This window comes from Narcine bancroftii, chromosome 2, assembly GCF_036971445.1.
Source record: "Narcine bancroftii isolate sNarBan1 chromosome 2, sNarBan1.hap1, whole genome shotgun sequence".
Taxonomy (NCBI): Eukaryota; Metazoa; Chordata; class Chondrichthyes; order Torpediniformes; family Narcinidae; genus Narcine; species Narcine bancroftii.
Genome location: NC_091470.1, coordinates 310,171,656 through 310,188,706, shown reverse-complemented (window position 1 = coordinate 310,188,706; position 17,051 = coordinate 310,171,656). Strand labels below are relative to the sequence as shown.

General features: G+C 41.9%; 1 protein-coding gene across 1 annotated transcript in view; it reads right to left on the bottom strand.

The window, feature by feature from the left end:
- The window catches only part of klhl14 (kelch-like family member 14), a 172,520-nt gene that overhangs the window by 43,902 nt on the left and 111,567 nt on the right, over window positions 1-17,051 (bottom strand). The window contains exon 4 of the mRNA XM_069915440.1: window positions 11,442-11,520. Coding sequence (XP_069771541.1) covers window positions 11,442-11,520 — 79 coding nt within the window. The remainder of the gene's footprint in view (window positions 1-11,441; window positions 11,521-17,051) is intronic.

The following is a 17,051-nucleotide window of genomic DNA, read 5'->3' as shown; positions in this document are numbered from 1 at the left end:
AAGTACGAAAGTAACCAAAACTTGTCTGCTTCACTGGGAAGGGGGCCCATAAACTTTAAGCAGCGTCTGAGGGTTGCCATAGTCAAAAAAAGCTTGAGAATGTTGCTCTGCATCTTGATCCAAACCTGCCCACTCTACAACATCATGAGTAGGTGCTCCATTCCTGCCAAAGTGGTGTGCTCCACAAGTAATTCACTCAATAGGTTGGGTCTTAAAAGAGCTGGTAACACTTGCAAGGGTTTGGCGCTGATACTGAAAGATATGTTTTAATTGGATAGCTTTTATTTAATAAGCAAGATCTGATGGGCTGAATTGACCTCCAATTTTCCAATGAATATATGTTTCGATACAAATTGTATGGGATGAATTACTTTCAAGATCATGTGTTGTCATTGGCACCAAGTAACAACCTTAGTTATTCAGTGACAAAGCCAGGCTGGGATTTGGAATTCCTGAGTGAAACACAATTGGCTGCAGACACTGTGATTGTCCAGAGGAGACAAAGATATATTGCTGACATTTTGGGCCTGTGCCCCTCTTCTAGGAACAATCAGAAAAGGCAGAAAAAGGATATATCAGAAAGTCTCAGAATTCAAACAATGGGGAGGAATCCAGATCAACAAAAGGTGTGATAAGGGACTAAGTATCATGTCTATGCAAAAGGAGACAGGGAGTGGAGGGACAACGAGGAAGGAGGGGGTTGGGAGTTGGGTTTAATGAAAGCCAGAGAAGTCGATATTAATGCCATTTGGTTGGAGGGTACCCAGTCGGAAGATAAGGTGATGGTCCTCCAATTTACAGATGGTCTCAGTCTGGCAATACATGAGACCATGGACAGACATGTCGTCAAGGGAATGGGATAGAGATTTGAAATGGGTGGCCACTGGGAGATCCACGCTATTGGGGCAGACAGATGCTGAAAACACCAGCTGAGTTCATCCAGCATTTCAGTGTTTTTACTATTTGAAATTCCTGAGCACTGATGAGAACATTCTGACTCTCAAATAGAATCTGAGTGGATGATTCACCATTAATGCTGAGACTCCTTTAATTCAGTTCTGTATGATCATTCAGGCAAAGAAATTGGCCAATAAATAAGATTGTAATTCATACAAGTGTTCTTTGACTTGATTGTGTTCCTGGAAAACATTTATTTGAGCAACATTTCATGAACCAACAGGCTGAGTGAAAAATAATATACTCAGGTGAAAATAACTCAACAACACAAATAACTGAACAAAATGAGGAATGAAATAATTCTGCACCAATAACCTGAAGATAGAAAATAGGCATAAAAAGAGTCAACAATGCAATAAAAGGTCACATACTGACACTTAACAGCAAGATATCTGCTGATGTTAAAAGTCTGAAAGAAAATAGAAAATGTTACAAATAGACAGCAGTTTCAGCAATATCTCCAATAAGAATCCATCTGTATCAGAACTGGTTACTTCTGTGATATTGGCTATGTTCTTCTCTCTCCATTGTGTAAGCCTGGCCTGCTGGGTATGTCTCACTGACTTGTTATTGGAAACAGGCAAAGAAGCATGATCTGTCCGTATCTATTTGGACTCACCCTATCAGAGATATTGTCATGTTTTGTCACTCATCTCTCCTACTTTCTCTACATCTGAAATCTAAATTGTATTCTCAGTTTTGACAAATGGTGCTGGCCTTGAAATATTAATCATCTTTCTGTTGCCATTGATGTCACCTGACCTGCTGAGCATTTCCATTAATTTCTGTTTTACTATATTTATTTTTTCTTTCTTTTTTAAACATTTTTATTAATTTTAATAAAGGGCTTTTAATAAAATGATATGGATAGCTACATATAATTAATAAAACAATCAGTATATCAAAACCAAGTGTCATTTGTAAAACATATCCATAATTCATAGTCCAAATAATATTCTGAAAACATTAAACTAACGATAGAAAATAAAATAATAAAAGAGGAAAAAAAGGAAAATAGCAAAAAAGGAGAAACTAAACATAAATACAAGCTCCACACCCCTCCCTAACAGCATTGTCAGATGATTAACATTAAAGGAAAAACAAAGGGAGAGGTTAAAAAATTGTGGAAAAGATCATGGAAAATATTAGTCAGACATTTCAATTACATTGAAGTGAAATGACCCCCACAGAGTCTGAAATTTTACAACTGAACTATTAACTGAATAATGAATCATTTCCATATTCAAACAAGACATGATGTCACGGTGTTTAATTTAAAACCTTCTATGATTCAGAATTGGTGACATATTGATTTTGAAGCTGATCATCGTATTTGTCTATTTACTAGAAGCAGTTCTCCAGCTAATTAAATTTAGGCTTCGTGCCAAGGACAACCTTGGCTGAAAACCTGTATTTAGTCTGACAGTACTAGTGATATTTATTGTGCAGCATTAATTTCTTGCTCTGAGACTGATAGAGGAGAAGAGCTTGAACAATTTCTGGACAATCACAAAGATTTTTTCTGAAACACCAATTCTTTGGACATAAAGGGAGCTGGAGAGTTACTCTACAATATACACTTTGGAATGTTACCGAAGGTTTTGTGCTTTTTGAAGCAAAAATGTTGTGTAGTATGAAGTATTACAGCTTAAAAATCAATAGTGATATAAATGCAAATATGTAATGTGGCAACTCGTGTTGTGAATGGTTATCTTTTTGTGCAAATCAATGAACTTTTGATGCATTCTCCTGAGGGCTTGAAGTCATGATGTCCTACTCATGCATTATCTGTTCATATCTGTCAGTTTTTGGACCTTGTATACTTTTTCAATTAGATAGCTGAATTTAAAGGGGAGTCACTGATTTATCTTGAATCTTTCATCAAATAAAAGAAAGGATTTACTGATCTAAGTTGTTGATGTAATTCTGAGTTTCAATGGTTGGTGTATTTATAATGAAACAGAGTCATTTGTACATTTTCTTTGCAAAATAAGTCTGAAAACTAAGGAAAAGACAGTGGATTGAAGAATCAAATCAATCTTCTATTTTTTCTTTTTTCTTTTACAAAATGACATATAATATTTCTGCATGTTTAAAAAAAATGAACAAATTTGTTTAGCACTCTTTTAAAGATTTAGAAACAGTCATGCTGTTAACTTTTAGTTGGCATCAATACTGATCATTATAAATTTCTGGTCTATGATATCTGAAAACTTTCAGTTGGCATCAATACTGATCATTATAAATTTCTGGTCTATGATATCTGAAAACTGAACAATACTCTGGATTCAGCAACAAGGCCAACAGGAAGACAACATCTTCCTTCACAGAACAGCAATCTTGATAACCAAGACCAAGGAGCTTATTGTTGATTTTTGGAAAGGAGAGATGGAGGGACCACACACCTGTGTGCATTGATAAAATGCATACGAAAAAGGTCAGAAACTTAAAGTTCCTGATAGTTCCTATTTCCTAGAGGAAGCTATTGAGACAACCATAAAGAAGGCACACCAACGCCTCCATCAATATAAAGAGCCTGAAGAGATTTTGCATGATGTAGGATACGCCTTCAGACTTCTACAGGTGCATTATGGAAAGTACACTGGCTACTTGCAACACTTCTGGTTTTCCAATTCAAGTGCCCAGCAACACAAAAAAGCTTCAGAAGTTAGCAAATATAACCAGGTCCTTCCCAGATGCTGACCACCCATTCTTTGCAGACATCTATGTGAGGAGCTCCTGCAATCCTAACCCAATACTCAAGATAACCGTGACTATTTTGTTGCTAGGAGCATGAATACTTTAATGACCATATCACACTCATGTGGTGCATGTGCACAGACGCATTAAGTATTGTTACACATGGCAGAAAACATGGCGGAATTACAAGAGTGTTAGCTGTAAATCGCATCTCCCAAGGGTTTTATTTTGTCCTCCCACTTACAAAAGGAACATGACAATGAGGAAACCATGGGAACTGTACAGTACAGATTTAATAGGAAGTTGCTGGAAAAATATTGTTTTATGAGAAGAATGGAATACCAGAACTTTGGTTATCTACTCTGGTTTCAATGAGGAGCAGGGGGCATGTTCCACATATGATTTGCCAGTATTGTTCTTTTGCAACCAGCCAGAATGCTCTCCACAATACATCTGTAGAATTTTTCAAGAGTCTTCAGTGACATACCGAATCTCCTCAGACACCTCACAAAGTATAGCGGCTGGCGAGCCTTCTTTGTGATTGCACCAACATGGAGGCTCCAGGACAGATCCACGGAGATGTTGACACCAAGGAATTTGAAGTTCTGACCCTCTCCATTACTGAGCCCTTGATGAGGACTGGGTCATGTTCCCCTGACTACTTCCTGAAGTCCAAAATCATCTCTTTGGTTTTGTTGACATTGGTTGTTGTTGTTACACCATTCAAAGAGTTGATCTATCTCCCTCCTGTAGCTTCCTCATTGCCGCTTGTGATTCTGCCAATAACTGTGGTGTCATCGGAAAACTTGTAGATGGCATTGGAACTTGTGCCTGGCCACAAAGTTATGGATGTATAATGCGTAGAGTAGTGGGCTAAGCACACATCCTTGGGGTGGACGTGTGTTGATGATCAATGAGGAGGAGATGTTGTTTCCAATTCATACTGACTGCAGTCTTCCAATGAGTAAGTCAAGGATCCAGTTGCAGTGTGGGGGGAGGGAGGTACAGAGGCCTAGAGTTTTTAGCTTGTTGACCAGCACTGAAGGAATAATGGTATTGAAGGCTGAGTTGTAGTCTATGAAGAGCAACCATATGTATGAATTGTTGTTTTCAAGGTGATCTGGAGCCGAGTGGAGAGCCAACAATATTGCATCTGCTGTGGAGCAATTATGACAATAGGCAAATTGCAGTGGGTCCAGATTTTTGCTTAGGTACATATTAATACTGGCCATGACCAGCCTCACAAAGCATTTAATTACAGTAGAAGTTAGTGCTACTGGGCATTAGTCATTGAGGCAGTTCACACTACTCTTATTGGGTACTGAGATGAGCCCTTTTGAAGCAAATGGGAACCTCTGACTGCCACAACGAGAGGTTGAAAATGTCTGTGAATACTCCAGCTAGTTGGTTGGCACAGATTTTCAGTACCCTGCCAGGTATGCCACCAGGGCCTGACGCCTTTTGAGGGTTCACCCTCTTGAATGATGTTCTGACGCTGCCCTCAGAGACAGATATCACAGGGTGCTCAGCCTTTTCAAGGATTCTAGTAAGAATCGTTTGGTGGTTCTTCTCAAAGTGGGCATAGAAGGTGTTCAGCTCATCGGGGTAATGAAGCATCACAGCTGTCTATATTATTTGCCCTCTCTTTGTAGGCTGTAATGACCTGCACTCCCTGCCATGGCTGATGTGTATCTGTCCCTGTCTCTAGCTTCCTCTGGAATTGCCACTTTGCTTCAGAGATGGCTTTCCCCTTCCACATGTTGTACCTGGACTTCTTGTAAACATCCCAATCCATGGCCTTAAACACCCTTGTTCTCGCCCTCAGCAGGTTGCAAATTCTCTGATTAATCCAGGACTTCTGGTTGGGGAACACCTGGTATGTGCAGATGGGCACACATTCATCCACACAGGTCTTGATGAAGTTGGTGACACCTGTTGCATATTCATTCATGCCTATGGATGAGTTCTTGAATATTGTATGTTCCAGTCCTGCAGACGCTCCTCCACTTCTCTCAACCATACTTTCACTGTCTTCACTGCTGGTGCTATGGTCTTCAGTCTCTGTTTGTATGCCAGGAGTAGAAGTAGTTAGGGATCAGACTTGCCAAAGTGTGGTCATAGTATGGCTTGGAATGCATTCTTCATGGTGGTGTAGCAGTTGTCGAGTGCGTTGGTTCCCCTGGACTTGCATCTGACATGTTGGTGGTAGTTTGTCAGAGTTGTTCTTCATAAATACTGATCTTATTAAAACATTGGGAGGGATTGATATGGTGGATACTGATTTCTCTAGTGAGGGTATATTGGATGATATAAAGGTAGTTGTGTTATTGCACCAAATGTCTGTGAATGGTGTGTTAAGCAAGTGAGAGAGGTTAGAGAATAGAATATTTTGTGGTAAATATGAGGTTATCCATTTTAGAAGTAAATAAGCACATTTTTGCATAGAAACTAGAAAATGTTAAGTTGCAAAACGATCAGGCTACCTTAAAACATTGTTGCAAGTCAAACTTTGGATGTTGGAGCTCGGGTTTAACACTGTAACCTATCGGAGCCGTGCGGCTACAATAGTTATGGGTGCAGGAGACAGCTGCTTTGAAAAGTGATGGGATCCACCGACACCAAATGTTTATGAAGGGACTCTTTTTTGCTTCTCTTTCTCTTCCTGGTGGGATTGCATGCCTTTACAGCAAACAAAAGTGAAAACATTTTGTGCATTATGCATAGAAGAATAAAGGAACCTGATCAATGTTGAATGGGAAGAGATTGTGCAAGTGGTAATTAAGTGAAGAATGGATTAACCATAATCTTATTGAATGTCAGAGCAGGCTTGAGAGGCCAATTGGCCTATTACTTTACAATGCACCATCAGTAACTCCAAAACACAGGAAATTATGTAATACTGATAGGCTTTAATTCACCATAGAACAGAGCCACATCCATGCCAGTCGACTGCCCTGAACTGGGGTGGGGGCTGTGCAACAGTCACCTTTATTCAGGAGTCTGTGGGAGGAGCCACAGGTACAGTCAGCCAATGAGTGTGCCCTGACAGATAAATATACAGACAGCGGTTTACCACATTCACCTGTTATTTTTAAAAGTGTTCGGCGGGGTGAAGTGCATCTGATGTTGTCATAAATTAAGTCTTTCGGGTGGTCTGATCTGCTGCTGCGACCATCGTAGTGCTGGCTGCAGCTGGGTTGCAATGGGGTCCTGGACTGTCTTGGGTGCCTGTATGCAGTGGTCAGTTGTGTGGATGCATGGCAACGGGTCTGGCATGCCACCCGTTGGGGCTGGAGTAAGATGCCATGGCCCTGCTGCATCATGAGTGACAAGAGGTGAGGAGAGTGCAGGGTGATCGGTAATGGTCTCCGGAATCCCTGAGGGCACCAGGTTCCTAACAGAGACTATGCCATTGTGCCCATCAGGGTATGCCACAAAGGCATATTGGGTGTTGGCTTGGGGGAAGTGGACCCTTTTGGACAGTGGGTCACACATAGCTCCTCGTGTGCTTCCAGAGTAGGATCAGCCCTGGGGACATCAGCCAGGCTGGCAACATGGTCCCTGTTGGAGACTTCCTGGGGAAGGAAAATATTCTTTAATGTGCAGTGGCATTGGAGGTGGTACATAGGAGTGATCTGATGGAGTGGAGTGCCTCAGGAGGACATCTTGCCAGCAGGAGTCTGGAAGGCCTCTAGACCACAGGGCTAGGAGGACGGCCTTCCAGATAGTGGCATTCTCCTTTTCCATCTGCCCATTCTCTCAGGGTTGTAGCTGGTGGTTTGGCTCATAGCGATGCCTCTGGCCAGCCGGTATTGGTGCAGCTCATCACTTATAAAGGAAGGTCCCTGGCTGTTATGGATATAGCAGGAGATCCCAAACAGGGTGAAGGGGCTGTTGGTAACTGTGACAGTTTTTATTTCCAGGCAGGGGATGGCTAATGGAAAATGTGAGTACTCATCGATGATGTTGAGGAAGTACAGATTGCGGTCAGAGGAGGGGAGGGGTCCTTTGAAATCGATGCTGAGGCATTCAAAAGGGTGGGTGGCCTTTATCAGCTGCGCTTTGACTGGTCAATAGAAGTGAAGTTTGCACTCGGCACAGTCCTGGCAGTTTCTGGTCATAGATGGAGTAAACCAAATTGTAGGCTTTGATAAAGTGGAAGAACCTGGTAACTCCAGGGTGGCAGAGGTCATTGTGGAGGGTTTGTTATTGGTCCATATATGCGCTTTGGGATAGAGCATCTGTGGGTTCATTGAGTTTCCTGGGCTGAGTGAAAAGTTGTACGTGGAAAGTTTAATTCTCCACCTCAATATCCTGTAGTTTTTGATTTTACCTTACTGCTGGTTGTTGAACATGAAAGCGAATGAACATTGGTCAGTCAGCAAGGTAAATTGTTTGCCATCTAGGTAGTGTCTCCAGCGCCATACAGCCTCAACAATGGCTTGGGCCTCTTTCTCGACAGAGGAGTGTTGAATTTCAGGGCCCTCAAGGGAACGGGAAAGAAAGGTGATGTGTCTGTCCAGCTAATTAATTGTGGCAGCCAGAACAAAGTTGGATGCATTGCTCTCTACCTGGAATGGGATGGATTTATCCACGGTGTGCATTGCAGCCTTGGCAACATCTGCCTTGATTCAGCTGAAAACTGCAGGAGCTTCTGATTCCAGGGGAAAGGAGTTAAATTTAACAAAGGGCGAGCCTTGTCCACATAATTGGGGACCCACTGGGCATAGTAGGAAAAGAAGCCCAGGCACTATTTCAGGGCTTTGAGGCTGTGGGGTAGGGGGAGTTCCAAAAGCATGCAATCGGGGTTGGGGCCAGTGACTCCGTTCTCCACGACACAGCCAAAGATGGCAAGGCGGGTCGTGCAGAATACACACTTAGCCTTAATGTATGTGAGGTTAAGGAGTTTGGTGGTCTGGAGAAATTTTTGGAGTTTGGGGTCATGTTCCTACAGATCATGGCCACAAATGGTGACATTGTCCTGATACGGAATGTGGCCTGCAGCTCATACTGGTCTACCATTCGGTCCACCTCCCGTTGGAAGACCGAAACCCCATTAGTAATGGATACGGGAACACAAGAAATGGCAGAGGTGGCCATCTGCCTCAAAACCAGTATATTGGTGGTCCTCTGGGCAGATGGGAGTTGGTGGTATGTTAACTTTAGTTCAATAATGGATAAAACCCAAAATTGTGTGATTTGGTTTACCATATCGGATATGTGGGGAAGACGTATGTGTCCAGCTGCGTGTATCTGTTAATAATCTGACTGTAGTCAATAACTATCCTGTTTTTCTGCCCATTCCTCACCACCACCACTTGGGCTCTTTAAGGACTGATGCTGCTTCAATGATCCCCTCATTGAACAGCCACTGTATCTCTGACCTAATAAAGCCCCTGTCCCCGGTACGTTACTACCTATTTTTGGTGGCAACGGGTTTACATTTGGGGATGAGGTTAGCAAAACAGTGGTGGATGGGTGATCTTGAGAGTTGAGAGTCTGCAGGTTGTGCATTGTGGGTCGTCTTGGCTGGGGATGGTGGGGAAAGAAGCCATGGGGGGGTTCCGCTGGTGGAGCGCAGTGGGCGATTTAAGGACTCCTGGTTTCAGACAGTGGGGGGGGGGGGGGGGGTGGGTGTGGCCCGTTGTACTCCATCAGCACGCTTTTAAGATGGAATTGAAAGTCCAGTCCCAGTAGCACGGCAGCGCATAGCTGTGACATCACCAGAAGTTTAGTCTTTGTAGGCAGTGCCCCACAGGATCAGGGTCACTACACAATAGCCATGGACATCAGCTTAGAGGACAAGGAGACCGTGACTCACTGGCCTAACTGTGAGGGAATAACACTGCATCGTGTCTGGGTGAATGAAGCTCCCCACACTTCCACTATCGAACAAACAGCTCATCACGTGACTGTTTTCCTGGACGTCCATCTGGTGAGCTGGTGAGGTCTTCCTTGATCCAGCATGATGGAGGCCAGTGTCGGGTTGCTGTCAGTAGCTGTGGTGGGGAGTTTGTGTATTCGGTTGCATGCTAAGTGCATCTAAGATGTCGGCCCCCACGGCTCGCACACGACACTGCTGGGTCTCGAAGATGGCATTGTTCAAAATGGTGGGCCTCCACTGTCTTCACATGGCACTAATGGGTTGGGATGACTTGGACTTGCATACTTTTGCATAATGCCCTTTCTTCCAGCAATTGGAGTAGACCATGTCTTTCACCAGGCAGCATTTCCTTGGGTGCTTGCTCAGGCCTCAGAAGTAGCACTTTGGGTGCTCATGGAGTACAGCAGCCATGGTCAGGTCACTGGTGGGACATGGCGATAGCGATGTTAGGTGCTCACGGAGTAAAGCAGCCGTGGTCAGATCGCTGGTGGTGTGTGGTAGTGGTGGTGCATCCCAAGATGGTGGCATCCAGGGGAACCACAAGGCGGCTGCGTTGGCCAAGTAGGCTTCCATACTCTGGAGCCAATTCAGCTGCCCTCCGCAAATTGAGCTCACCTTGCTCCAACAGTCCATGATGGATATAGTTGGACCTGTTGCCTGCGACATATGCATCTCTAATCAAGTCCTCCATGTTCTCTGCTGCTGTCACAGTCCTGCAGTTTCAGGCTTGTCCAAGAGTTCGTAGGGTCCAGAGGTATTCAGTGTTTGATTCCCCAGGTTGCTGTTTTCGGGTTCCCAGAAGGTGTCACGCGTAGACCTTGTTTACCTTCCCTTCAGGTACTGGCCTTTCAGAATGTCTTTCACCTCTGGGTACAATGAGGCATCCCTGATCATTTAGTATACCAGGGGCCTGAACTGGGAGTGTAGTGCCTGCAGCTTGTCATTCCCTGATTGACAATGGCAGATGATGCCTGCAGGATCGCTTCAAAGCATCACAGCCAGAATTCAAAGTTGGTGGAGGCTTCAGGTGATTGAGGGTTGATTTCCAACTTCTCCAGCTTCAGGATCTGCTCCATTGTCATAATTTATTGTGAATAAAATTGATGCACCATCAGTAACTCCAGGAGACTGGAAATTATGAATGGAGCCATGTCCATGCCAGTCGAATGTCCTGAACTGGGGAGGGGGCTGTGGAACAGTCACCTTTATTCAGGAGTCTGTGGGTGGAGCCACAGGTACAGATGGCCATTGGGCGTGCCCAGACAGTTAAATATACCAACAGTGGTTTACCACACTTTATGTTCCTATTGAATGAGCATCCCAGCAGTTAAACACTGGATAAACCATTCCCTGTTACTTTGACCAAACTGCAGAGTTTGGAATGGATCGGAATAGGTTGCAGGGTTAATAATTCTGCAACTGCTGATCTCTGCCCGAAGGTTATGATCAGGTTAATGTTGGTTGCCTTCTTGAGGGAGTGCCTCACATTACTGTTGCTGGCTACAGTGGAGACAGCATCTGGGATGGACCTGGCTATATTTGCTAACTTCTGAATGTCTCTTTACATTGAAATAATAGTAACAAACTTTGTGATGTGTCCTTCATTTCACTGTTATTGAGCTCCAATTAACGTCAATGGGGAAGGAATTGGCCATTCTGTGAATACTGACAAGATTAGGGTTAAGATCAGGCTACAAACATGAACAGTGATGTAAATGTTCAGTCCAGCCTAATGAGGACATAATTTCACTGGAAATGATCACTGGTGGGATTGACCCTGGTTACAGTGATTTATTGCATTTCATGCAAAAGAAAGTTACTAGTGAATCCAGTTTCTCAGCTCAAGCACTTGTGTTACAGACTGAGCTCTGCGTGTTAACATGTAAATATAAAATATTACCTTTCTTGCATAGGGGGGAGTTGTATCCAGCTGTTAAATCTAGGATCATACCGGCTGACAAAATTAGTGCTGTGTTTCCCTGTTTAAAACAAAGATATCAGTGAATTAAGTATGTTCTAGAACTAACTCACGATTTGCCAAAGTTCTTCAAGAAATACTGTGTAAGTGGAATAATGTTTATTTTTCTGTATTATCCATATCAATTCTGTACGAAGTGAAGGGGAGACATTATGACGTGAAGGGAAGTCAATTTTTTTTTACACAGAGAGTTGCGGCTCCCTGGAATGCCTTGTCAGGGATGGTGGTGGAGGCTGGAACATTGAGGGGGATTTAAGAAACTCAAACAGGCACGTAGATGAAATAAAAATAGAGGGTTATGAGGTAAGAAGGGTTTTGTTTCTTTTTTGGTCGGAATATATAGCTCAGCATAACACTGAGGGCTCAAGGGCCTGTCGTGTGCTGTAGTTTTCTATGTTCTGTGTAATATGGAAAACAAAGGCCCAGCAATTTTCCATGAACTCAATAAAAATGGAAAAAACAATTCTAAATATACCAACTTGACAGAATGATTTCTAGATTTTGAAAGCAGTTTGGTGTAATTTATTACATTGGATTAATGTCAATGTTAAAAGAATGCTCTTCTTTATACATTCATAATTAACTTATGGATCTAGGCTTTTACTTTCTAAAATAGAAGGTAATTTGAAGATTTTTTTTCTCACTTCAAAGTCACAATTGATCAAAGTTGCATTTTGTTGCCAGATGAGCACAAGAACAGTGTTACCCAATTCACCTTAATGTCTGATTATGATTGACAGCCAACCTTATTTGCTTCTGGAATGCAATTCTCTATCCAAATATGAAAGTTTAAAACTCTAACGTTTAAAACAGCAAAGTCTCAGGAAGTGATTTATTGTGTCATATATAGTCTAAAAATGTCAACCTCTGAAGTAAAATTTGTTGAATGCTCGCAATTACTTTTGTATTAAGCACAATTAAACTTCTCTATGCAGTGTTTTCTTCCCCCTTCTATCCTGCTTAGGGATGCAGGCAAATTCCTGCCTGGTATTGTACTCCTACAGATGAGACCATGAGACATAGGAGAATAAATAGGCAATTCAGCCCATCAAGTCTGTCCTGCCATTTAATCATGAGCTGACCCATTTTGCCACTCAGCCCCACTAGAACATATAGCATTGCAGCACAGTACAGACCATTCAGCCTATGATGTGCCAATCTATATATACCTATGCAAAAAAAACCCTAAATCCTCCCTACCTCATAAACCTCTACTTTCCTTTCATCCATGTACCTGATCGTGTCTCTTTAAGTGCCCCTATTATTCTAGCCTACACCACCCTGGCAATACAGTCCAGCCACCCAAAACTCTCTGTGTGAAAAACTTATCCCGGATGTCACTCCTCAACATTCCTCCCTTCATTTTGTACAGATGTTCTCTGGAGTTTGCTTCTCCCACTCTGGGGGGAAAAAAAAGGTGCTGACAGTCTACCTTTCATAATCTTGTAGACCTGTATTAAGTCTCCTCTCATCCTTCTTCACTCCAAAAAGGAAAGCCCCAGCTCTGTTCAATCTCCTAAGACCTATTTACCAATCCAGGGAACATCTAGTAAATCTCCTCTGTACCCTCTCCATAGCTTCCCCAGCTTTCCTGTAATGAGTTGACAAGAACTGAACACAATATTTCAAGTGTGGTCTCACCAGAGAATTATAGAGCTGCAACATTACCTCACAACTCCTGAACTCAATCGCAGACTAATGAAGCCCAGCATACCATAGGCTTTCTTAACTATTCTATCAACCTGCAGGACAACTTGGAGAGATCTATGGAATTGGACCCCAAGGTCCTTCTGTTATTCCACACTGTTAAGTATCCTACTGTTAACCGTTATCTGCCTTCAAGTTTAACCTTCCAAAATGCATCACCTCACACTTATCACAGTTAAAAGTACGATATACTTTCTACAATTTCAGAAAAGATATCATCAGTTTGGTCCTCTTATTTAAGGAAATGGAGTCATACAAATGAGAGTTGTACAGCACAGAAATGAGTTTTGTCCTTCTACACTAATCCTATTTGCCAACATTGAGTTCATATCCTTCTATGCCTTGCCTTCCTTTTACCTTAAACGTATGAGCTCTTATTCTTGATAACATGGGGAAAAGATTATATCTTTCTATTATGTCTACATCTCTTCTAATTTTATATAAACCTATCAGATCACCCTTAGTTTTCTTCACTCTAGGGAAAAGAGGCCTACCCTGATAATTTTCTTCCCATAAGTAAAATTATCAATCCAGCCAACCTTCTGGTGAATTTCCACTGTGCTTTCTGGTGCAACAATATCCTTCCAATTCTGAAGTGACCAGAAGTGCACACAATACTTCACATGTGGTCTAACCAGTGTTTTGTAATGGTTCAACACAATACCCAAATTCTTATAATCTATGACACGATGTATGCAGTCAAGCATGACATTACCTTTTTCACTCCCCTGTTCATTTGTCTTGCTACTTTCAGGGAACTATGGCCTTGCACGCCAAGATCCCAAATTTTCCCTAATGCCCTAGCATTTACTCTCTTTATCCTACTCTGATTTCACTCCCAAAATGCATCACCTCACATTAGTTGAGATTAAATTCCATCTGCCAATGCTCTGCCCAACTTTCCATCTGAGCTATACCCTACTGTGGCTTGAGATAACCTTCCTCTCTCTATGCAACATCACCAACTTTCAGATCATCTGTAAATTTGACAGTCATATCTCCTGCATTCACATTCTAGTCACTAATATTTTTTACATACAACAAGTCTCACTGATCATTGCACTAGTCCCTGCAATATACCACTGTTAACAGACTTCTAATAAAAAAAGTCTTCCACAACTATCCTCTGCCTCCTATCACCAAACTAATTTCTAATCCAGTTACCAGCTCACCTTTGATCTTGTGTGATTTATTCTTCTGGACCACCTTACCACTTCGGACCTTATCAAAAACCTTACTAAAGTCCAAACAGACAATGCCTATTGCTCTGCATTGATCCCCACAAAAACCGCAGCCAAAAGTGTGAAACATGATTTTCCCCTCATACACATTTCTGTTGACTATCCCTGATAGCCCTTGCCTATCCAAATGTACATATATCCTACTTCTTAGGGTTTCTTCAATAATTTATCTGCCAAGATACAGAACTCACCACCCTATATTTGTGCAGCTTATTCTTGGTGCCTCTCTTAAATAAAAATCATTTACTATCCTCCATTTCCCTAGAATCTCACTTGTGACAAGTGAAGATCAATAAAATCTCCATCAGGGTCACTTCTATCTCCTACCTTGCTTGCTGTGGACACCTGACATTGATCTCACCCATTTCTTGGGATTGATCAACCTTTATGCATTTCAAGAAATCTAATACCTCCTCCTTCTTAATATTGATCTGCTCCAGGTTATCCATGTACCCTTCCCAGAACTTACCATCCTTCATGACCTTCTCCTTGGTGAATACAGACAAGAAGTATTCATTTAGGAGCTTGACCTCCTCACCTAGCTCTACACTTGGATTACATTTTGGTCTCTTAGAATAGGTCTATCCCTGGCTAATTTCTTGCTCCCGATATATTTAAGAATGTTATGGGATTTTCCTTAATCTTACCTGCCAAGGATATTTGATAGACTCTTTTTAACCTCCCAATATCTTTCTTACATTCTTTTCTGCAATATATTATTGTCCTCAAGTGACTCCCTCAATCCCAGTTGCTTAAGCAGCCATAGATTTCTTTTTCTTCTTCTGATCAAACCTTCAATATCCTTTGTCATTGTTCGTCTCTTAACATTTTAACTTTTGCGTTCCACCCTTACCAGAACATATTAGCCCTGCACTCTTACTAACTTTCTTTTAAGACTCCAACTTGATACTTAGAGTATATACCTGCAAATATCTGTTCTTAATCTACTTTTGCCAGGTTCTCTCTAGTAATTGTCAAGACCTTAACTTGTGGACTAATCTTATCAACTTTCATTACTACTGTCATGGAAATTTTTTGAAGTTTGGTCATTGTTCCCAAAGTTTCGTCCATCTGCCCAGTTTTATTCCAAAGGCAAGGTTGCCTAGAAGAATTCTTCATATTGTCTAAAACAAGTTTCTTAAATTCACTTAACAAATTCTGCTCCATCTAAGCTCCTTGTACCATGACAATCCCAGTCAACACTGGAAAAGTTAATAATTATTATCTTTCCAAAGTACAGACCTAGTCAATGAATTCTTCTCTTGAACTCTACTGTTCTTAAACCTTTCTGTGGTTTACTTCCTATTTGTTTCCCTAACTCCCATTGGCTATTAGCAAGTCTAAAATATAATCCCATCAAAGTGATTACTTCTGTTTTATGTCTACATTCTACCCATATTACCTCAGTGGATGATCCCTTCAGTTTATCCTCTCTAAACTGCTGTTATTTTCTCTCTAATCACTAGTGTGATATCCCCCTCCTTTTTGCATTCCCATCTGTCACATGTGAAACCTCTTGCCTGGAACACTAAGCTGCTAATCCTGTCCTTCCTACAAACTTATTCCTATGAGTGTGATAGCATCACAATTTAAAATGATGATCCAGGGTCTTTGCTCCTCTGTCTAATTGTGAGGTTTCTTGCATTAGAAGAAATGCTTTTCACCCTGCTGACCATCTCAAATCTGCAGTGAGCCTACACTGCTCACTGGGCTTGATTGATTGATTGATTGCTTAAAGTGGGATGTGGGTGGAAAGAAAAAGTTTGAAGACCACTGTTTTGATCATCCCTAATTGTCTCGTTATGTCCACAGTTTCATAACTCCAAAGGAAATGGACCAATGGCAATTTTTCTCAAGCAAAATATTTCAGTAACAATTGGGTCCAGAGCAGTGGTTCTCAACCTTCCCTTCCCACTCACATACCACCTTATGCAATCCCTTACTAATCACAGAGCACCGATGGCATAGGGATTATTTGAAGTGGTATGTGAATGGAAAGAAAAAGGTTGAGAACCACTGAGCTAGATACTTGACTTGTTCCTCTCTTCACATCCATTCGAACCAACCATGGTGCAACAAACTCAGCTACTGCTGCTGCTTTCTTCTAGGACTAACCCCCCCCCCCCCACCCCAACCCCAAGTGGTGTTTGAGAGAGACCTGATCAGAGGGGATATCTACAATTACTATTCTTCCTGGTGGTCACCTATTTCCTTTCTTTCTGCTGCTGTAGTGTGACCAATTCCCTACATGTACTATTGATGATATTTTTCACATCCTGGCCACTGCAGTTGGATTATCATTGGAAATAGTTCAGAGAGGGTACGGCGAGACTGCCTTATGAGAAAAGATTGAATAGACTGGGCCTGCTTATTAAATATCAAAGAATAAGAGGTAATCTTGATTGAAACTTGTAGGTTGCTGAGTGGACAATAAGGTAAAGTCTGGGAGGATGTTTCACCAAGTGTACAGAAACATGTGAGAAAATAAAATATTTCTTCCCTCAGGCAGTTGTGATTCTTTGGAATTACTTGCATCAGTGACCATGGAGATTAAATCCTTAAATATATTTAAGAAAGTGTCAGA